Source organism: Salvelinus fontinalis, chromosome 34 (genome assembly GCF_029448725.1).
Source record: "Salvelinus fontinalis isolate EN_2023a chromosome 34, ASM2944872v1, whole genome shotgun sequence".
In the NCBI taxonomy this organism is placed as follows: domain Eukaryota; kingdom Metazoa; phylum Chordata; class Actinopteri; order Salmoniformes; family Salmonidae; genus Salvelinus; species Salvelinus fontinalis.
Window position 1 is genome coordinate 35075914 of NC_074698.1, and position 23560 is coordinate 35099473.

Here is a 23560-nt window from a genome sequence, read left to right on the forward strand (position 1 = left end):
GTTGTTAAAGACAACAGTAAACATCACAACAAAGACATATTGACGTAAAAAGCTGCCTTTATTCAGGCATCCAGATAATAATTGAAGTACCGGTATACAGTATCTGATGCTTTTTGTATAGGCTGTGTGAGTGACCAAAATTAGCAGATTTTATTACGTATTCGCTGTTGTTGATGTTGGCAATGTCACTTTGAAAAAAACTATATTTAGGTAACCAATGCTTTTTTTGGAAAACAAATAAATTATAATAGAATAAACACAAAGAAATAATTTCCTACACATTTTCACTTTTTGCCAAAACAAAGAAGTGGGAACGGCCTCTCCTTTGCAGCTTAAGTAGAAAAGAGAGTAGTGAAAATGTTCCCCAGTCAGTCTGTGTACTGTTTCGTTGTTGGTTGAGCTGTGAACCCAGGTGGGAACCAGGTCCTCCCGCTCTCCTTCTCCCTCCACCCCTCCACAGGCTTCAGGGGTCGTCGGAGGTTGCGGCAGGTTAGTACTCCCAGAGACAGGAGGGGTCCACGGTTGCAGCGTCGCCCTTCAGCGTGCCGCTGTCCCCGCGCAGGTACTTGCCGTTCTTGCCCTTGATGCCCACCCGCCCGTGCTCCAGGAACTCCAGGAAGAAGTCCTCAGGCTTGTCTCCGTCTGAGCACACCAGGCCGCTGCTGGAGACATACCAGAACGTTCCACCCACGCCTGAGTGGAGATGGACAACGTTATTGTTAGTTAGAGATAAAGAGTGACATACTTGGTTTGGTGTACTTTGTAGTAATACTGATAGCACTATACCTTTTACTCTAAGACAGTAGAACACAATAATACTGATAGAACTATGCCACATTTTACTCTAAGACAGTAGAACACAATAATACTCATAGAACTATGCCACATTTTACTCTAAGACAGTAGGACACAATAATGCTGATAGAACTATGACACATTTTACTCTAAGACAGTAGAACACATGCAGATAGAACATTTACACATACATGGTACATGAAGACAAATGCAAACTGCCCACACACACACACACTGACTTTTGATGTGGTAGGCGCCATCGCTGAAGAGCAGTAAGAAGATGTCATAGACGGATCGGTTGGCATCCAGCGTGTTGGAGCTCTTGTGATGACACACAAAACCGTTCTCCCCTCGCAGGATCAACATGGGCCGATTAATGAGCTTCATCAGGAAGAGCTCATCATCACCTGCAACACAACGACAGGAAGGTAGAATAACAATGACAATAATATTAATAATGACAATAACAATAATGACAATAATATTAATAATGACAATAACAATAATGACAATAATAATAATGACAATAATATTAATAACGACAATAACAATAATGACAATAATAACACTACATAATAATGACAATAATTATTATAATAATAAGTACAATAATAATAATAATAATAAAATAATAATAACAATACATAATAATGACAATAATAATATTTATAATAAGTACAATAATAATAATACAATAATAATTATAATAAGTACAATAATAATAATAAAATAATAATGACAATAATAATAATTATAATAAGTACAATAACAATAATAAAATAATAATGACAATAATAATAATGACAATAACAATACATAATAATGACAAAATGAATGATAATTTGGTGGGTGCTTATATTTGTCCTATTTCACACATCTACAAGTGTGTTAATACGCATGTGTGAATTGGAACCCACTGGGCACAGACGTCACTTCAACATCTAGTTTTGACTTTGGTTGACTAACGTGAATTCAACTTGAAATCAACAAAAAATGTCACCATGACATTGAATTTAGTTTAAAAGTTGAGAAAAAAATGACAAAATACATTTACGTTGATGACTTTTTGTAAATCCAATCAGTTTTCCAGGCTGATTCAACTTTGTTTTGTTGAAATGACGTGGAAACAACGTTGATTCAGACGTTTTTTGCACCCAACTCCGGCCAGGTGAGGCTTTAATAACACATGTCCTTTTGACAGAAACGGACTGTCCATAGTACGGTAGGGCGGTAGGGACATAGGGCGGGTGGAAAATAAGGCTATAGGGTGGACATAGGGAGGTAGTGACATAAAGGGGTAGGGCGGTAGAGCCATAGGGCGGGTGGGACACGGGGCGGTAGAGACACGGGGCGGTAGGGACATGGGGCGGGTGGGACACGGGGCGGGTGGGACACGGGGCGGTAGAGACACGGGGCGGTAGGGACACGGGGTGGTAGGGACACAGGGCAGTAGGGACACAGGGCAGTAGGGACACAGGGCAGTAGGGACACAGGGCAGTAGGGACATGGGGCAATAGAGACATGGGGCGGTAGAGACATGGGGCAGTAAGGCCAAATGCCAGATGGGACTCTGGATTTTAGCCCAGTGGACCTGTCAGAATTATATTTTTTGAGCCAGTATTTTCTATTTGTATTTATTATGGATCCCCATTAGCTGTTGCCTAAGCAGCAGCTTCTCTTCCTGGGGTCCAGCAAAATGAAGGCAGTTTATACCATTTAAAACATTACAATACATTCACAGATTTTACAACACACTGGGTGCCCTCAGGCCCCTACTCCACCACATATCTACAGTACTAAATCCATGTGTATGTGTAGTGCGTATGTTATCGTGTGTGTGTGTGTGTGTCTGTCTGTGCCAATGTTTGTGATAGTTTACAGTCGCCGCTGTTCCATAAGGTGTTTTTTCATCTGTTTTTTAAATCTAATTTTACTGCTTGTGTCAGTTACTTGATGTGGAATAGAGTTCCATGCAGTCATGGCTCTATGTAGTACTGTGTCTGTTCTGGACTTGGGGACTGTGAAGAGACCTCTTGTGGCATGTCTTGTGGGGTATGCATGGGTGTCCGAGCTGTGTGCCAGTAGTTTAGACAGACCTCTTGTGGCATGTCTTGTGGGGTATGCATGGGTGTCCGAGCTGTGTGCCAGTAGTTTAGACCGACAGCTCGATAACTAAAAGTATTGAGGAAGTCAATCTCTCTTCCACTTTCAGCCAGGAGAGATTGACATGCATATTATTAAATTAGCTCTCTGTGTACACCCAAGGGCCAGCTGTGCTGCCCTGTTCTGAGCCAATTGCAATTTTCCTAAGTCCTTTTTTGTAGTGGGGCCCTAAAGGAAAAAAAAATGGGCCAGTGTGAGAGATTCCCGGGTTGATGTCTGGTCCCAGTCCATCCCTGTCCTTTGATCACCATTAATCTTCTATTCTTCTTCTCTTCCGTCCTCTGATCACATGCCAATTCTCTTCACACATGACATGTGCTCATTTGTCCCTCAGTCCTGTTGAGCACATTCCATGTGACACATTCAACGTGATCTCTATGCTAACTGAATCACATCAGAGATTTGGATCTCAAAGCACTTACCTACGGAATCACTGACGGCTGAAAGCTGCCCATTCTTTTTGGTGCACACGTACTTCCCATTGCTTGCCTTCAGTGCTACACTGCGGCCGAGCCATTCAATGTGAAACATGGTGTTGGCCTCCCTGTGGTTTTCCGGATAAGGGGATGAAAGAGAGGAATGAAAAGGGGGGGGTTAAGTTGAAAAGAATTTCATGGAAGGTTGTTTAAATCTAGTATAATTGTTTAAAGCAAAGTGTTTTGATGTATGCCCTCATAAGCGACATTACATAAAACGGTTCATATCCTCTGGTCGCAGGTCTGTTTAGTAGAGGTGTTTCCCTGTCCATTCTTCAGGCACCCTAAACTGTGGCACATTTTTGTTCTATTCCAGAACAAGAACACTAAGGTTAAATTAATTTGATTTAGTTGTTGACAAGTTCAATCAGGTGTGCTTGTTCTGACAAGACAACATCTGCATGTCCAACAGATAATGTTAGCATGTTAGCAAGAATGTCCAAAAGAATGAATTGGGAAGCCGTCTGTAGCCAACTCTGTGGTGTGCATTCTCATGGCGAACTAGTGAGTGTAACATAGATGTACTTACACCTCCGTGGCTGTGGACTGGATCCCTCCGTGGGAGACCAGTGTCCAGTAGTTACCGCCGTTGGTCCTAAACATGCACTTCCTGCTCTCCTTATCAATCTCCATCTGGAAGGTCTCCATGTCTGTCTCCACATCCTGGTTGGCTGAGATGCTCACACCTATGATACAACACAACAAACTTTATTGTACAGAGGCAACAACAAAACTTCATTGCTCCATTATACAGAGACAACTAATAACATTTTATTGATCCATTAAACAGAGACAACAAAACGTTATTTATCCATTATACAGAGACAACAAAACGTTATTTATCCATTATACAGAGACAACAACAAAAGGGAAATGAAAGAGAAAAAGACAGTTGAGAATAGAATGCCATGGCTCGGAGTCGAAGGACATTACAATGACGATGATTACAAGCTCTTCTCACAAGCCATTTACACTCAAAGGTGATTTGCAGGAGAACCATGGACACAGCAGTGATGTGACAGCTCATTAAATAACTGTCTGTCTCTCGTCTCTTCTCCTCTAGTGTTACACAGCTCAGGGACTCACAGCACAAAATCTGGTCAGAAGACAGTGCTATTCTTCTATCCCTGGCCTTGTCTAAATGGGCTGTGTGGTTAAGGTGAGGTACGCTGGATCATGTCGTGTAGGCCGAAGCTTTAGACATCCTATTCATTTAGGATGATGAGTTCTTCCTTATAGAGCTTCTCTGAAAGCTGACTATTCGAGAGTATATCTCTCTCTTTTTAAGGAGTAGGTCACCGAGCTCCACCGACCCAGATTGGATATAAAGGATCAGAAAAAACAGGGTAGGTTCACACACAAGTCAACAGATTTATGATCCTTTTCATTTTGTGATTTTAATGTATTTTTTTTTCAATCTCTTGCACTTCTGTATCATCCAAACCCAAATATGAGCTCCTTCCAATCGTCCACATTTCCTCCCTTGATACAAGCCCACATCTTTTTATCACTTCCACTCATAAATGCTCTCTGCTCCTTTATAGTGCAGGACTGTCAGGACAGAACATTGCCAACGTGTCATGTTAAACAGTATAATAGTCCTGGTCTTCTCGATGTGTAACTCTGCAAGTAAACCCTCATGTTGAGAGCAGGGGGGATATTACAGTATGCAAACACCACTACTGCAGGACTGTGAGCTCATAAAACACACAGTACCTAAATAAAAAATTACGAGGACATAAACACATTGCACCAACAATTTGAATGTGAATTACCGAGGCATAGCCGCTGCAACCTTGTCTCAGAGGAAAACGTATTAAATTTTCCTAAAATCCGTGCCGCTCCATTTAGAATGATAGGTTACTTTACATTGGCCTACAATGTAATAGCGGCCATACAATATAACATAATACGAATTGTAGGACGTATAGTATTTTACGTCTTGATCGTACCAGTTTTCTTTAACCCGTTTAGTACAGTATGATATATTATCTTCAACTGCTGTAGTATGATATGCTACGTTAGGGGTTAAGGTTAGAAGTTGGGTTATAGGGTTAAGGTTAGGGTTAGAGTTAGCTAACATGCTAAGTAGTTACAAAGTAGCTAAAATGTTGTAAGTAGTTGCAAAGTTGCTAATTAGCTAAAATGCTAAAGTTGTCTGTGATAAGATTCAAACACACAACATTATGAGTTGCTAGATGTTGGCGTATTACACCCATCCATTCACCCCAACCAATCACCCTCCTTTCGTTTTTTGCCTTAAGTAACCTACTGTCATCCCAAACGTATCATACTAATATGAGTGTATCGGATTTACATGGGCCAATGTAATGTAACCTAACGTAAAGCAACATATCATACTAAATGGAGTGGCACAGATTTGAGTCAAATACAGTCAATTCAGAAAGTATTCAGGTCCCCTGACTTTTTCAAACATTTTGTTACATTACAGCCTTCTAAAATTAATTAAACATTTTTTTCTCTGATCAATCTACACGTAATACCCCCTAATGACAAAGCAAAAACAGGTTTTAGACATTTTTGCAAATTTATAACAAAAAAATACAGAAATATGACATTTGTATGAGTATTCAGACCCTTTACTCAGTACTTTGTTGAAGCACCTTTGGCAGAGATTACAGCCTTGAGTCTTCTTGGGTATGATGCTACAGGCTTGGCCCACCTGTATTTTGGGAGTTTGTCCCATTCTTCTTTGCAGATCCTCAAGCTCTGTCAGGATGTATGAGGCGTTGCTGCAAATCTATTTTCTGGTCTCTCCAGAGATGTTCGATTGAGTTCAAGTCCAGGCTCTGGCTGGGCCACTCCAAGACATTCAGAGACTTGTCCCGAAGCCACGCCTGCGTTGTCTTGGCTGTGTGCTTAGGGTTGTGGTCCTGTTGGAAGGTGAACCTTCACCCCAATCTGACGTCCTGAGCGCTATGGAGCAGGTTTTCATCAAGGATCTTTCTGTACCTTGCGTCGTTCATCTTTCCCTCAATCCTGACTACTCTCCCAGTCCCTGCCACTAAAAAACATCCCCACAGCATGATGCTACCACCACCATGCTTCACTTTAGGAATTGTGCAAGGTTTCCTCCAGACGTGACGCTTGGTATTCAGGCCAAAGAGTTAAATCTTGGTTTCATCAGACCAGAAAATCTTGCTTCTCGTGGTCTGAGTCCTTCAGGTGCCTTTTGGCAAACTCCAAGAAGGCTGTCATGTGCCTTTTACTGAGGAGTGGCTACCGACTGGCCACTCTACCATAAAGGCCTGATTGGTGGAGTGCTGCAAAGATAGTTGTCCTTCTGGAATGTTCTCCCATCTCCACAGAGGAACTCCGGAACTCTGTCAGAGTGACCATCGGGTTCCTGGTCACCTCAATGACCAAGGCCCTTCTCCCCTGATTGTTCAGTTTGGCTGGGTGGCCAGCTCTAGGAAGAGTCTTTGTGGTTCCAAACTCCTTCCATTTAAGAATGATTGAGGCCACTGTGTTCTTGGGGACCTTCAATGCTGCAGACATTTTTTGGTACCCTTCCCCAGATCTGTGCCTTGACACAATCCTGTCTTGGCGCTCTATGGACAATTCCTTCGACCTCGTGGCTTGGTTTTTGCTCTGACATGCACTGTCAACTGTGGGACCTTATAGGTGTGTGCCTTTCCAAATCATGTCCAATCAGTTGAATTTATCACAGGTGGACTCCAATCAAGTCGTAGAAACATCTCACGGTGATGAATGGTAACAGGATGCACCTGAGCTCAATTTTGAGGCTCATAGCAAAGGGTCTGAATACTTTAGTAAATAAGGTGTCAAATATTGTTGTTTCATACATTTGCAAAAATGTCTAAAAACCTGTTTCCACTTGCCATTATGGGTTATTGTGTGTAGATTGATGAGGACATTTTTTTCTTTAACCCATTTTAGAAATGTTTTTTTCTTTTTTATTTAACCTTTATTTAACTAGGCCACTCAGTTAAGAACAAATTCTTATTTAGAATGACGACCTACCCCGGGCCAAACCCTAACCCGGACGATGTTGGGCCAATTTTGCGCCGCCCTATGGGACTCCCAATCATGGCTGGTTGTGATACAGCCTGGAATCAAACCAGGGTCTGTAGTGACGCCTCTAGCACTGAGATGCAGTGCCATAGAGGGCTGCGCCACTCGGGAGCCACACTGGTTGTAATAAGGTTGTAACTTAATAAAATGTGGGAAAAGTAAAGGGTTATGAATACTTTCTGAATGCACTGTATAATACGTTTTGCTCTGAGACCAGGCTGAATCACTATAGAGTTCAGCTTTATCATATCTAATAGGTTTTGGGTTCAGCTGTATAATATTTTATAGGTTTTGGGTTCAGCTGTATCATATTTTATAGGTTTTGGGTTCAGCTGTATAATATTTTATAGGTTTTGGGTTCAGCTGTATAATATTTTATAGGTTTTGGGTTCAGCTGTATCATATTTTATAGGTTTTGGGTTCAGCTGTATCATATTTTATAGGTTTTGGGTTCCGCTGTATAATATTTTATAGGTTTTGGGATCAGCTATATAGTGTATTATTGGTTTTGGGATCAGCTGTATAGTGTGTTATTGGTTTTGGGTTCAGCTGTATCATATTTTATAGGTTTTGGGTTCAGCTGTATAATATTTTATAGGTTTTGGGTTCCGCTGTATAGTGTATTATTGGTTTTGGGATCAGCTGTATAGTGTGTTATTGGTTTTGGGTTCAGCTGTATCGTGTTTTATTGGTTTTGGGTTCAGCTGTATAATGTGTTATTGGTTTTGGGTTCCGCTGTATAGTGTATTATTGGTTTTGGGATCAGCTGTATCGTGTGTTATTGGTTTTGGGTTCAGCTGTATAGTGTGTTATTGGTTTTGGGTTCAGCTGTATCGTGTGTTATAGGTTTTGGGATCAGCTATATCGTGTGTTATTGGTTTTGGGTTCAGCTGTATAGTGTGTTATTGGTTTTGGGTTCAGCTGTATCGTGTGTTATTGGTTTTGGGTTCAGCTGTATAGTGTGTTATTGGTTTTGGGTTCAGCTGTATCGTGCGTTATTGGTTTTGGGTTCAGCTGTATAGTGTGTTATTGGTTTTGGGTTCAGCTGTATCGTGTGTTATTGGTTTTGGGTTCAGCTGTATAGTGTGTTATTGGTTTTGGGTTCAGCTGTATCGTGTGTTATTGGTTTTGGGTTCAGCTGTATCGTGTGTTATTGGTTTTGGGATCAGCTGTATAGTGTGTTATTGGTTTTGGGTTCAGCTGTATCGTGTGTTATTGGTTTTGGGTTCAGCTGTATAGTGTGTTATTGGTTTTGGGATCAGCTGTATAGTGTGTTATTGGTTTTGGGATCAGCTGTATAGTGTGTTATTGGTTTTGGGATCAGCTGTATCGTGTGTTATTGGTTTTGGGATCAGCTGTATAGTGTGTTATTGGTTTTGGGATCAGCTGTATCGTGTGTTATTGGTTTTGGGTTCAGCTGTATCGTGTGTTATTGGTTTTGGGTTCAGCTGTATAGTGTGTTATTGGTTTTGGGATCAGCTGTATAGTGTGTTATTGGTTTTGGGTTCAGCTGTATAGTGTGTTATTGGTTTTGGGATCAGCTGTATAGTGTGTTATTGGTTTTGGGTTCAGCTGTATAGTGTGTTATTGGTTTTGGGTTCAGCTGTATAGTGTGTTATTGGTTTTGGGTTCAGCTGTATCGTGCGTTATTGGTTTTGGGTTCAGCTGTATAGTGTGTTATTGGTTTTGGGTTCAGCTGTATCGTGTGTTATTGGTTTTGGGTTCAGCTGTATAGTGTGTTATTGGTTTTGGGTTCAGCTGTATCGTGTGTTATTGGTTTTGGGTTCAGCTGTATCGTGTGTTATTGGTTTTGGGATCAGCTGTATAGTGTGTTATTGGTTTTGGGTTCAGCTGTATCGTGTGTTATTGGTTTTGGGATCAGCTGTATAGTGTGTTATTGGTTTTGGGATCAGCTGTATAGTGTGTTATTGGTTTTGGGATCAGCTGTATAGTGTGTTATTGGTTTTGGGATCAGCTGTATCGTGTGTTATTGGTTTTGGGATCAGCTGTATAGTGTGTTATTGGTTTTGGGATCAGCTGTATCGTGTGTTATTGGTTTTGGGTTCAGCTGTATCGTGTGTTATTGGTTTTGGGTTCAGCTGTATAGTGTGTTATTGGTTTTGGGATCAGCTGTATAGTGTGTTATTGGTTTTGGGTTCAGCTGTATAGTGTGTTATTGGTTTTGGGATCAGCTGTATAGTGTGTTATTGGTTTTGGGTTCAGCTGTATCGTGTGTTATTGGTTTTGGGTTCAGCTGTATCGTGTGTTATTGGTTTTGGGTTCAGCTGTATAGTGTGTTATTGGTTTTGGGTTCAGCTGTATCGTGTGTTATTGGTTTTGGGTTCAGCTGTATCGTGTGTTATTGGTTTTGGGATCAGCTGTATAATATTTTATAGGTTTTGGGTTCAGCTGTATAATGTGTTATTGGTTTTGGGATCAGCTGTATAGTGTGTTATTGGTTTTGGGTTCAGCTGTATAGTGTGTTATTGGTTTTGGGTTCAGCTGTATCGTGTGTTATTGGTTTTGGGTTCAGCTGTATCGTGTGTTATTGGTTTTGGGATCAGCTGTATAGTGTGTTATTGGTTTTGGGTTCAGCTGTATCGTGTGTTATTGGTTTTGGGTTCAGCTGTATAATATTTTATAGGTTTTGGGTTCAGCTGTATAATATTTTATAGGTTTTGGGTTCAGCTGTATCATATTTTATAGGTTTTGGGTTCAGCTGTATCATATTTTATAGGTTTTGGGTTCCGCTGTATAATATTTTATAGGTTTTGGGATCAGCTATATAGTGTATTATTGGTTTTGGGATCAGCTGTATAGTGTGTTATTGGTTTTGGGTTCAGCTGTATCATATTTTATAGGTTTTGGGTTCAGCTGTATAATATTTTATAGGTTTTGGGTTCCGCTGTATAGTGTATTATTGGTTTTGGGATCAGCTGTATAGTGTGTTATTGGTTTTGGGTTCAGCTGTATCGTGTTTTATTGGTTTTGGGTTCAGCTGTATAATGTGTTATTGGTTTTGGGTTCCGCTGTATAGTGTATTATTGGTTTTGGGATCAGCTGTATCGTGTGTTATTGGTTTTGGGTTCAGCTGTATAGTGTGTTATTGGTTTTGGGTTCAGCTGTATCGTGTGTTATAGGTTTTGGGATCAGCTATATCGTGTGTTATTGGTTTTGGGTTCAGCTGTATAGTGTGTTATTGGTTTTGGGTTCAGCTGTATCGTGTGTTATTGGTTTTGGGTTCAGCTGTATAGTGTGTTATTGGTTTTGGGTTCAGCTGTATCGTGCGTTATTGGTTTTGGGTTCAGCTGTATAGTGTGTTATTGGTTTTGGGTTCAGCTGTATCGTGTGTTATTGGTTTTGGGTTCAGCTGTATAGTGTGTTATTGGTTTTGGGTTCAGCTGTATCGTGTGTTATTGGTTTTGGGTTCAGCTGTATCGTGTGTTATTGGTTTTGGGATCAGCTGTATAGTGTGTTATTGGTTTTGGGTTCAGCTGTATCGTGTGTTATTGGTTTTGGGTTCAGCTGTATAGTGTGTTATTGGTTTTGGGATCAGCTGTATAGTGTGTTATTGGTTTTGGGATCAGCTGTATAGTGTGTTATTGGTTTTGGGATCAGCTGTATCGTGTGTTATTGGTTTTGGGATCAGCTGTATAGTGTGTTATTGGTTTTGGGATCAGCTGTATCGTGTGTTATTGGTTTTGGGTTCAGCTGTATCGTGTGTTATTGGTTTTGGGTTCAGCTGTATAGTGTGTTATTGGTTTTGGGATCAGCTGTATAGTGTGTTATTGGTTTTGGGTTCAGCTGTATAGTGTGTTATTGGTTTTGGGATCAGCTGTATAGTGTGTTATTGGTTTTGGGTTCAGCTGTATAGTGTGTTATTGGTTTTGGGTTCAGCTGTATAGTGTGTTATTGGTTTTGGGTTCAGCTGTATCGTGCGTTATTGGTTTTGGGTTCAGCTGTATAGTGTGTTATTGGTTTTGGGTTCAGCTGTATCGTGTGTTATTGGTTTTGGGTTCAGCTGTATAGTGTGTTATTGGTTTTGGGTTCAGCTGTATCGTGTGTTATTGGTTTTGGGTTCAGCTGTATCGTGTGTTATTGGTTTTGGGATCAGCTGTATAGTGTGTTATTGGTTTTGGGTTCAGCTGTATCGTGTGTTATTGGTTTTGGGTTCAGCTGTATAGTGTGTTATTGGTTTTGGGATCAGCTGTATAGTGTGTTATTGGTTTTGGGATCAGCTGTATAGTGTGTTATTGGTTTTGGGATCAGCTGTATCGTGTGTTATTGGTTTTGGGATCAGCTGTATAGTGTGTTATTGGTTTTGGGATCAGCTGTATCGTGTGTTATTGGTTTTGGGTTCAGCTGTATCGTGTGTTATTGGTTTTGGGTTCAGCTGTATAGTGTGTTATTGGTTTTGGGATCAGCTGTATAGTGTGTTATTGGTTTTGGGTTCAGCTGTATAGTGTGTTATTGGTTTTGGGATCAGCTGTATAGTGTGTTATTGGTTTTGGGTTCAGCTGTATAGTGTGTTATTGGTTTTGGGTTCAGCTGTATCGTGTGTTATTGGTTTTGGGTTCAGCTGTATAGTGTGTTATTGGTTTTGGGTTCAGCTGTATCGTGTGTTATTGGTTTTGGGTTCAGCTGTATCGTGTGTTATTGGTTTTGGGATCAGCTGTATAATATTTTATAGGTTTTGGGTTCAGCTGTATAATGTGTTATTGGTTTTGGGATCAGCTGTATAGTGTGTTATTGGTTTTGGGTTCAGCTGTATAGTGTGTTATTGGTTTTGGGTTCAGCTGTATCGTGTGTTATTGGTTTTGGGTTCAGCTGTATCGTGTGTTATTGGTTTTGGGATCAGCTGTATAGTGTGTTATTGGTTTTGGGTTCAGCTGTATCGTGTGTTATTGGTTTTGGGTTCAGCTGTATAGTGTGTTATTGGTTTTGGGTTCAGCTGTATAATATTTTATAGGTTTTGGGTTCAGCTGTATAGTGTGTTATTGGTTTTGGGTTCAGCTGTATAGTGTGTTATTGGTTTGGTGCATGAAAAGGGGCAGGAGTTTTTCCTGACTACGTGACCTGGCCAGGAAAAACTCTGGTTTCTATGTATAGCCTAAAACTCTCGGCCATAGATAACTCCTGGTCCTAGTTTTAGGCTTTATCTTCTAATTAGGTAATGCGGACAGGAAAAACTCCTGGCCTCTATACACAGCATGCGTTTCCTCCTGATTTGGGATCTCCCTGAGGTTTGAACGTCCAAAGAGGAAGTCCCCGGAGGTGAGAGGACCAGGGTGGTGTTCATTAGAAACTAAACGGGATAAAACTGAATGAAACATTGCATTGCATGCCCTAATGAACACGACCACAGGAGAGGTGGTGTGAGAGTTGACCTTGGCACCGCCTTGCCCCGAGGTATCCCGCTGCTCGGATGAGCCTGTCATTTGCACGACCTGTCTTATCCTGCCAGTTTATCTCGCACAGCAGATTACACGTGTCCCGAGGTGACCGCAAGTTGTGGCACTTACATTGTGATAAAAAAATGATTAAATGAACATGTCTGGTTGTGTTGTGACAGACGAAGCAGTGCACATGCGGGATTAGGTTCTGGGTGCTAAGATGACATGTTGGGTAACACATGTACTGTAGGCCTATGTACAGCGCCTTCAGAAATGATTCCCAGCCCTCAACATATCCCACAATTTGTTATGTTACAGCCTGAATTTGAAATGCATTAAACATTTTCTCACCCATCTACACACAATACCCTATAATGACTAAGTGAAAACATGTTTTTGACATTTTTGCAAATTTATTGAAAATGAAATACAGAAATATCTCATTTACATAAGTATTCAAACCCCTGAGTCAATTCTTTGTAGAAGCATATTTGGCAGCAATTACAGAAGTGAGGCTTTCTGGGTAAGTCTCTAAGTGCTTTCCACACCTGGATTGTGCACAATTTTGTATTTATTTATTTATTTCACCTTTATTTAACCAGGTAGGCCAGTTGAGAACAAGTTCTCATTTACAACTGCGACCTGGCCAAGATAAAGCATAGCAGTACGACAAAAACAACAACACAGAGTGACACATAAACAAACGTAAAGTTAATAACACAACAGAAAAGAAAAATAGAAAGATCTATGTACAGTGTGTGCAAATGTAGAAGAGTAGGGAGGTAGGCAATAAATATACCATAGAGGTGAAAATAATTACCATTTTAATACATTAATACTGGAGTGAGAACTGGAAGGAGAGGCGGCCAAAGGAAGTGTTGGCTTTGGGGATGACCAGTGCAATATACCTGCTGGAGCGCGTGCTACGAGTGGGTGTTGCTATGGTGACCAGTGAGCTGAGATAAGGCAGGGCTTTACCAAGCAAAGACTTATAGATGACCTGGAGCCAGTGGGTTTGGCGACGGATATGTAGTGAGGGCCAGCCAACGAGAGCATAGAGGTCGCAGTGGTGGGTAGTGTATGTGGCTTTGGTGATAACACGGATGGAACTGCGATAGACTACATCCAATTTGTTGAGTAGAGTGTTGGAGTCTATTTTGTAAATTACATCGCCGAAGTCAAGGATCGGTAGGATACTCAGTTTTACGACATGAGGCGGCATGAGTGAAGGACGCTTTGTTACGAAATAGGAAGCCGATTCTAGATTTAATTTGGGATTGGAGATGCTTAATGTGAGTCTGGAAGGAAAGTTTACAGTCTAACCAGACACCTAGGTATTTGTAGTTGTCCAGATATTCTAGGTCAGAACCGTCCAGAGTAGTGATGCTAGTCGGGTGGGAGGGTGCGGGCAGCGATCAGTTGAAAAGCATGCGCTTAGTTTTACTAGCATTTAAAAGCAGTTGGAGGCCACGGAAGGAGTGTTGTATGGCGTTGAAGCTCGTTTGAAGGTTTGTTAGCACAGTGTTCAAAGAAGGGCCAGATGTATACAGAATGGTGTAGTCTGCGTAGAGGTGGATCAGAGAATCCCCAGCAGCATTAATCTTTTCAAAATTCTTCATGCTCTGTCAAATTGGTTGTGGGTCATTGCTAGACAACCACTTTCAGGTCTTGCCATAGATTTTTTGTAGATTTATGTCAAAACTGTAACTCGGCCACTCAGGAACATTCACTGTCTTCTTGGTTAGCAACTCCAGTGTAGATTTGGCCTTGTGTTTTGTGTTATTGTCCTGCTGAAAGGTAAATTAATCTCCTAGTGTCTGGTGGAAAGCACTCTAAGCCAAGTTTTCCTCTAGGATTTTGCCTGTGCTTAGCGCCATTCTGTTTGTTTTCATCCTGAAAAACTCCCCAGTCCTTAACGATTACAAGCATACCCATAACATGACGCAGCCACCACTATGCTTCAAAATATGGAGAGTGATACTCCGTAATGTGTTTTATTGGATTTGCCCCAAATATAACACTTTTGTACTCAGGCAAAAAATGTATTGCCATATTTTCTTGGCAGTATAGTGCCTTGTTGCAAACAGGATGCATGTTTTGGAATGTTTTTATTCTGTACAGGCGTCCTTCTTTTTACTCTGTCTATGAGGTTAGTATTGTGGAGAAACAATGTTGTTGATCCATCCTCACTTTTCTCTAATCACTCTGTAACTGTTTTAACGTCACCATTAACTTCATGGTGAAATTCCTGATCGGTTTCCTTCCTCTCTGGCAACTGAGTTAGGAAGGATACCTGTATCTTTGTAGTGACTGGGTGTATTGATACCACATCCAAAGTGTAGTTTGCTCGAAGGGATATTCAATGTCTACTTTTTTATATTTGTACTAATCTACCAATAGGTGCCCTTCTTTATGAGGCATTGGAAAACCTCCCTGGTCTTTGTGGTTTAATCTATGTTTGAAATGCAATGCTCGACTGAGGGACCTTACAGATAACTAACTGTATGTATGGAGTACAGAAATTAGGTAGTCATTCAAAAATCACGTTAAACACTATTATTGCACACAGAGTGATTCCATGCAACGTATGTGACTTGTTCAGCACATTTTTACTCCTGAACGTATTTAAGCTTGCATAACAAAGGGATTTGAATACTTATTAACGAAAGACATTTCAGCGTTTAATTTAAATTTAATTTGTAAACACTTCGAAAAACATAATTCCACTTTGACATTATGGGGTATTGTGTGTAGGCCACTGACAAAAAAATCTCACTATAATCCATTTTAAATTCCGCCGGTCACAACAACATGTGGAAAAAGTCAAGGGGAGTGAATACTTTCTGAAGGCTCTGTATGTGTTTGTCCCCGCAGTTCCTTCAGATGTTTCCAGACCTGGGTTCAGATCAGATCTGTATGTGTTTGTCCCCGCAGTTCCTTCAGGTGTTTCCAGACCTGGGTTCAGATCAGATCTGTATGTGTTTGTCCCCGCAGTTCCTTCAGGTGTTTCCAGACCTGGGATCAGATCAGATCTGTATGTGTTTGTCCCCGCAGTTCCTTCAGGTGTTTCCAGACCTGGGTTCAGATCAGATCTGTATGTGTTTGCTGTGTCTCCGCAGTTTCTTCAGATGTTTCCTGACCTGGGTTCAGATCAGATCTGTTTGAAAGCTTCTAAGTGCCTTGAGTGTTTGATTGAGTCTTGAGTGCCAGATGGGTTTGTACTGTTGCTTAACCTTCATCAAACGCAGCCCAAAGTATTTGATAGACAATAAATTCTGAATCCAGCTCGTGCTTTGTCCACTGACCCCTCACTCCACCCATAGTGGTGTAATATCACCGTGTAATTGAATTATCTCCCACATGTGGTATTGTAGGGAAGCACAGCTACTGCAAAAGTTCTAGAAATACTCAAATGAAGGACTGGAAATGTATTTGGAGAAACCTGATGCAACCAAATAACTGTTGGGAATGCCCCATCCTCCAAAAGGCAGATATTGACTGAGGATACAAATATGATTGAAAAGCACAGATTTCACAATGAATAACAAGTAAGCACCAATGACATCATTAAAGATGCACTCCAGGATCTTAAGCACAATAAAATCATAACATATCATACGATTTTCACAATGTATATATGCATAAATTGTTTGCAGGATGTAACATATTATACGAAATGGATTACGTAGTACGTCATTTGATGACGTAGTACACAAAAAAAAGGGACCACTTTTGGCTCGTGAGCACCACTTTCAAAACTACTGGCTGAAATGATACAGAAGTTTGAGAGTGCATCTTTAATGAAGACAATATATAGTTGAGCTTCCAAAGTATAAAATATAGTCATTTTCTAAATGTTGCAACATTACAAACCGAACCCTTCACTTTAGAGCATTATTCAATCAAGTCTAGTGTTAAATTACATCATCATATCTAGGAGTGGGGGAGACTATATGCCTTAAAATGAGATGCGCGAGATACCCTACACACTGACATTAAGGGTTGTCCTATACACATCCCGTAGGGACTGACATTAAGGGTTGTCCTATACACATCCCGTAGAGACTGACATTAAGGGTTGTCCTACACACATCCCGTAGAGACTGACATTAAGGGTTTTCCAACACACATCCCGTAGGGACTGACATTAAGGGTTGTCCTACACACATCCCATAGAGACTGACATTAAGGGTTGTCCTTTACACATCCCGTAGGGACTGACATTAAGGGTTGTCCTTTACACATCCCGTAGGGACTGACATTAAGGGTTGTCCTTTACACATCCCATAGAGACTGACATTAAGGGTTGTCCTTTACACATCCCGTAGGGACTGACAGTAAGGGTTGTCCTATACACATCCCGTAGGGACTGACATTAAGGGTTGTCCTACACACATCTTGTAGGGACTGACATTAAGGGTTGTCCTACACACATCTTGTAGGGACTGACATTAAGGGCTGTCCTACACACATCCCGTAGAGACTGACATTAAGGGTTGTCCTATACACATCCCGTAGGGACTGACATTAAGGGTTGTCCTATACACATCCCGTAGAGACTGACATTAAGGGTTGTCCTATACACATCCCGTAGGGACTGACATTAAGGGTTGTCCTATACACATCGCATAGAGACTGACATTAAGGGTTGTCCTACACACATCCCGTAGAGACTGACATTAAGGGTTGTCCTATACACATCCCGTAGGGACTGACATTAAGGGTTGTCCTACACACATCCCGTAGAGACTGACATTAAGGGTTGTCCTATACACATCCCGTAGGGACTGTCCTTGAATGGCCCAGCCAGAGCCCGGACTTGAAGCCGATCTAACATTTCTGCAGAGACCTGAAAGTGACGCTCCCAATCCAACGTGACTGAGCTTAAGAGGACCTGGAGAGAAGAATGGGACAAACTCGCCAAATACAGGTGTGCCAAGCTTGTACCCAAGAAGAATCGAGGCTGTAATCGCTGCTAAAGGTGCTTCAACAAAGTACTGAGAAAAGGTTCTGAATACTTATGTAAATGTATTTTTACACATTTATTTTTATAAATGTGCTAATATTTCAAAAAATCTGTTTTTGCTTTGTCTTGATGGGGTATTGTGTGTAGATTGATGAGTAATAAACAACAACAATTTCATCAATTTTAGAATAAGGCTGTAACGTAACAAAATGTGGAAAAAGTCAAGGGGCCTGAATACTTTCCGAATGCACTGTATATAGCAGATTGTGTCTGCTGGAGTTCAAATTAGATACCACAGAAATATCCCTCAACCTTTCTCTTAAGCCTGTTACCACCCTAATCCCATACACACACCCCTCCACCCATCCTGCTCATTCGCCTGCTGTAATTCCCTCGGTGGTGCAATGCAAATCTGCACCACAGGGCCCACTAAGCAGCTTTCTGGTGCCTGCCTCTTTCCTAAAACAAATGTCGGGGGAGAGGAGACACCCGTGGTGTATTCATTAGTGCACATTGTAGCAAACGAAAATAAGAGTTTCTTAGTGGACAAGTTCAGGTTAGTCTCTCCCAGTTTCGTCCCGTTTGCTTCAGTCTGTTTCCTAGTCAATACACCCCAGGCAAAAACACTCCTCTTCAGAGAGACCAAGCATAACATTATGGGTTGGGTTGCCATATTGGACATTATGAAAAGCCACTTGTTGAAGATTTTAACCAAAGGAAGAGTAGAATGAACTGGGGATAATAATGAGTGCTATTTTTTTAAGATCAAATATACTTTTTCATGCCTGATCAATATTTGAGCCACTAGCCTACATACGTTATTTATTAATCTATTTCAATTTTTTATTTAACCTTAATTTAACTAGACAAGTCAGTTAAGAACAAATGATTATTTACAATGACGGCCTACCCCAGCCAAACCCGGATGACGCTGGGCCAATGCCTGAGACCGCTGCACTATTTAATATTTATTTTGTTGATCTGTAAAATCATCCTGAACTCGTACAATTTAAAATCACATTTACCTCTGTATTTTTACCAAATCGTAAGAAATAGCATACCAGGGGAGGCCTGTGCAGGGGAGGGAAGAATGCATCTCCCTAGTACATTTGGGAGAAATTGTAATGAATAAAACCTATATAAAATCATCTTGGTACTTGTACATTATGTCATTGTGAATGTAGCTGTGGCAGGGTGACACCCTTACTGAATGACACCTTACACGTCTTTGTTTGGAACTTCCTCCAAACCTGTGACCAGAAACAGCCAAAGTCCCTTCAATCTCTTTCTAACCTGTCCTCCATGCCTGCTGGCCTGTCTCTAGGTCTGTCAGCAGAGGCAATCTCTTTCTAACCTGTCCTCCATGCCTGCTGGCCTGTCTCTAGGTCTGTCAGCAGAGGAGATCTCTTTCTAACCTGTCCTCCATGCCTGCTGGCCTGTCTCTAGGTCTGTCAGCAGAGGCAATCTCTTTCTAACCTGTCCTCCATGCCTGCTGGCCTGTCTCTAGGTCTGTCAGCAGAGGCAATCTCTTTCTAACCTGTCCTCCATGCCTGCTGGCCTGTCTCTAGGTCTGTCAGCAGAGGCAATCTCTTTCTAACCTGTCCTCCATGCCTGCTGGCCTGTCTCTAGGTCTGTCAGCAGAGGCGATCTCTCCACCTTCATTCCTCTCTCAGGGAAAGCCTCTGCCGAGAGCTAATTATGGGTGTAGGTCACTGATCAGTCTGACTAGTTCTCCTATTTTAACTGCTCTCTCACTGCCTGTCCAGACTAATAGATGACTTCCTCTTCCTGCCACAATCAAACAACCTCAGCCCCCATTACAATTACAACCACTCCCTCTCCTCCCTCTCCTCCCTCTCCTCCCTCTCCTCACTCTCCTCACTCTCCTCACTCTCCTCACTCTCCTCACTCTCCTCACTCTCCTCACTCTCCTCCCTCTCCTCCCTCTCCTCCCTCTCCTCCCTCTCCTCCCTCTCCTCCCTCTCCTCCCTCTCCTCCCTCTCCTCCCTCTCCTCCCTCTCCTCCCTCTCCTCCCTCTCCTCACTCTCACTCCACAGATAAAGCAGCAGGTAGTTTCAGTTTAATAATAGAATGGTTGTGATCCTGAAATGCCCATTGATGGGAATTAGTTGGTAGCACCAGCAGGACCCCTCTGCCTCCCTGGAGTCATCAGCCTGCACTCTCCCTAATCTCTTCTATGGGACACACAATGGAAATGACAAAGCCCATTACCATGACGACCCGGATGACACGCGTAATGGCGCCCAATGGCTGACTGACCATATGCACCGTGCAGAGCGAGGAGACAAGCATGGCTGCCCTTCAGTTGTACCGTTCTTGTCACATGGTTTCACAATGTTCTATCTGAAAATTTCCAGGAGAGAGTCTCTGACAATCTTTTTGGATCCCCTAATTGATGACTATATTTCTGATTCTCGTTGAGTAGGGAACCTTCCCCTATGTGGGCTAACATTCCTAGTGGGCTGCTACACTGCATGCTTACTGTATTTTGAGATATGTCTCAATGCTCACTCAATTGAGTGAATGGTTTCTGAAAATGACAAATAGGACTGAACTGAGCCTACCTGTGATTAGAATTCAATATACTGCCTGCTTTTGACAGACAGAGCCACAGGCTTCACTAAGGGAGTAGAGCAGTGGAGGCTGATGAGGGGAGGACAGCTCATAATAATGTCTGGAATGGAGTCAACGGAATGGTATCAAACACATGGTTTCTATATGGTTGTTTTTTGTTGAGATGTGAGGAGTCTTTCAACAGCATTAACTTTTCATCTAATTGCTAAGGAGTGTAACTAAAGACAAAGTGAGCTTCAGCACTGAGCTAACTAACGGTGGTTCTATTGGACTGCCATTTGCTTGTGATAGAACCAACCAACCTCTACAGGAAAATGATGCAAACATCAACATTTTCCTACATTTTCCTGAATTTCTTGACGTCAACTAAAGCGCATGAAGTGTGGATTTGCAGGTCAATTACACTGGAGGTTGATCATGCTGAGCATAGTACAATAAGACATTATTTTCTGAACAAAATGGATTTGTACTCTACTCTTCTCAGAGCAGTGTGTTTAATGTAATGTCAGGTTTTTAGCAATTAAAAGCATCGAACAAAAAATAAAATACTTTCAAAAGTTCTGCAATTCTAAAGCTCCCTGAGAATGTCACTTGTTTTTTTCCCAATGGGTTCACAGCTGGCCTACCTACTCTATTTTCTCCATCCCATTCTTTCCTCAAAATAGAGCAGGCAGAACCTCCCTGGTTAGTCCATTTGCAGACTAAATGGAAAATAGAAAGCAGTGTAGAGCATTAGTTTGCTCAGTTCTGGGTGGATTCCAAGGAAAGTATAGCAAGTCAATTTGATAGCAATCTCCTGGAAACCCTACAGTGAGCCTAATGGGGTTCTGCTGACATTATTCCTTTCAATGCAGGAAGCTAGATGTGCACCTTCAGAGAGGATTCTGAATGTATCACCCAAGACATTTCCAACCCAAAATATTGTCCAAACATCAAATTAGTTCAAATTTTTCATCTCAGTAGAGACTATACAAAAACACTTAAATAATGTGCATTATAGCAATAAATATATACATCGGCTGGATAATTACCTTGTTTGACGGAGACAAATCTTTTGTTGGCTGCCTGGAAAATGACTTGTGGGTGGCTCTCCTCTAGATCAAACAGCTCATCCTTGCCAGGCTTGGAGCACCTGCCTGAGCGCAGCGTGCCGGTCGGGCCCATGGGCGTCAGGTACTTCCCATCGCAGTCCTTGAAGGCCAGCTTGCCCGACTTGAGCTCCAGGGTGAAGCTGGTGGTGGGGGTGTTCTCTTTGACCAGCTTCCCGTCGTTGCTGAGGAAGCGGCTGTCGCACGTCTTCAGGAAGTACTTTCCTTCCAGGTAGACCAGGGTGACCAGGGAGTCCGAGCCCCAGGGGATGTTGCTGTCCACCGAGATCTCTCCTTCCCGGGCAAACAGGTGGGCGTAGCGTTTGCGCGCGACGCTGAGCAGGCTAGATTGCGGGTGGAGGGCCAGGTGGACGGCCCACAGCTCGGGCTCCCCGATGGCCTGGGCGAAGCAGGACAGGTAGTCAGCCGAGCCCCCGAAGAAGCGCAGGTATGTCTCCGACTGCAGTGCCCAGCGGCCGTCCGACTGGGCCACGATCAGGAAGCGGCAGCCGGGCGAGTCGGGCTGCTCTGCCCCGCAGCTCACCTTACCATCCTTGTCGGAGGCCAGGTAGCGGCCCAGGTGGCTGCGAAGGAACACTACCTGGGTGTCCTGGTCCTCTTGCTCCAGAGTCCAGATCTGCTTCTTCTTCATGCTGGAGGCCGAGGCGTTCACCTTGAAGCCGAAGGCCTCGGCCGTTAGATAACGGCTTTCGTGGTTGATGAGGCCAAACTGCAGCTTCAAGGCTTTGTTAATTCCGTTCGTGGGCATCGTCAATCCGTTGTCCATAGACACACACACACACGCAGAGGTCTGGAGTGGAAACCTTTAGGATGAACGAGGGGGAGGGTAGAGGGGGAAGTGTGCCCCTTTCTCTTCTCTCCAGGCGCAAAATTCCCCTGCTTTAACAACCTCCCTCAGTCTAAATGCTTGACTTCCTCTCTCTCTTCCCCCAGAGGGTTTGCACAGGCGCTTGCTCTCTGTTACCTAATCAGCCAGGATTAAAATCAGCAGGACACAGGACCTCAATCCAACGAGCCGCTGACGTCACATACCAGTGCACTAAACCCACCTCTCCTCTTGCCTTCATTCTCTTCTTACAAATACACTTTATCTCACGCTGTTTCGTCTCATCTCCCCCCCTTTTTTATTTCACACTCTCTCTATCACTCACAATGACACTCTCATTTCTCAGCCTTGAATCTCTTCAGGCTGGCTCTCCATCACATAGTTAGGCACATATATACTGGAAACACATCCAGCATGGGGATTACCCCAGCACTGATCTCCTGGTGAGCCACAGCCTAATTGGAAAACGTCGGGTCGAGTAAAGGTGCTCTTCGTCTCCCTCTCTCTCTCTTTTCAGATTCTCATCTCTTTCTTTTTCCCTGCTGAAACAGGTTTTTATCTGATAGATTGGGTTTTACAGGGACAATGTATTGTACAAGAGTCAACATTTGAATCGATAGATTTCCCTAATTCAAATCAGCTTTCTCTTGTGTACACACAATGTTAACAGGAGGGGATTTGAATATGTCCACAAAGCCCTCTTTCACTTCTTTCCTTTCTTCCTTTTGTTTAAATGAACTGGAAGAGTGTGCCTTGAGTCATACTATGCCTTGAGTTGACTTGATTGATTAACTTGAATGTACAATACAGTTCCGTAATTTATCAGGTTCAAGAGTGTGAGTCATTTATTGACCAAAGTAGAGCATTGTTTGGTCTAACACCCATAAACTACTGCAGGAGATTCAAGAGAACAAGACTGAAAGTCCTGAACTGAGAGACCTGGGCTGACTGAAGAGTGCCATGTGGAAACATTAAACAAGTTAAGCAGTCATTAGTGCCTTTAACACTAGGAACCATTCAGCACTTTCACTTAAAATACTATTTACTATGAATGATATATTGATCTGTTTCCATCAAACAGCCACTTGATAATATAGAAATATCCTTTCTTTAGTTTAACACTGGCTACTAACCTCAGGCCACTCTCCCCTGACAGTCTGCTACTAACCTCAGACCACTCT

The 23560-nt window shown here is 42.3% G+C and overlaps 1 protein-coding gene across 1 annotated transcript; it reads right to left on the reverse strand.

Moving 5' to 3' along the window:
* Positions 1–39: 39 nt before the first annotated feature.
* LOC129833776 (fascin-2-like) lies at positions 40–22792 on the reverse strand. The gene is made up of 5 exons (XM_055898581.1): positions 21476–22792; positions 3964–4120; positions 3381–3502; positions 1035–1202; positions 40–693 (listed from the first exon to the last, which is right to left on the reverse strand). The coding sequence occupies exons 1-5, from the start codon at positions 22317–22319 to the stop codon at positions 491–493; spliced, it is 1494 nt and encodes a 497-aa protein (XP_055754556.1). The 5' UTR covers positions 22320–22792; the 3' UTR covers positions 40–490.
* Between the last annotated feature and the right edge of the window lie 768 nt (positions 22793–23560).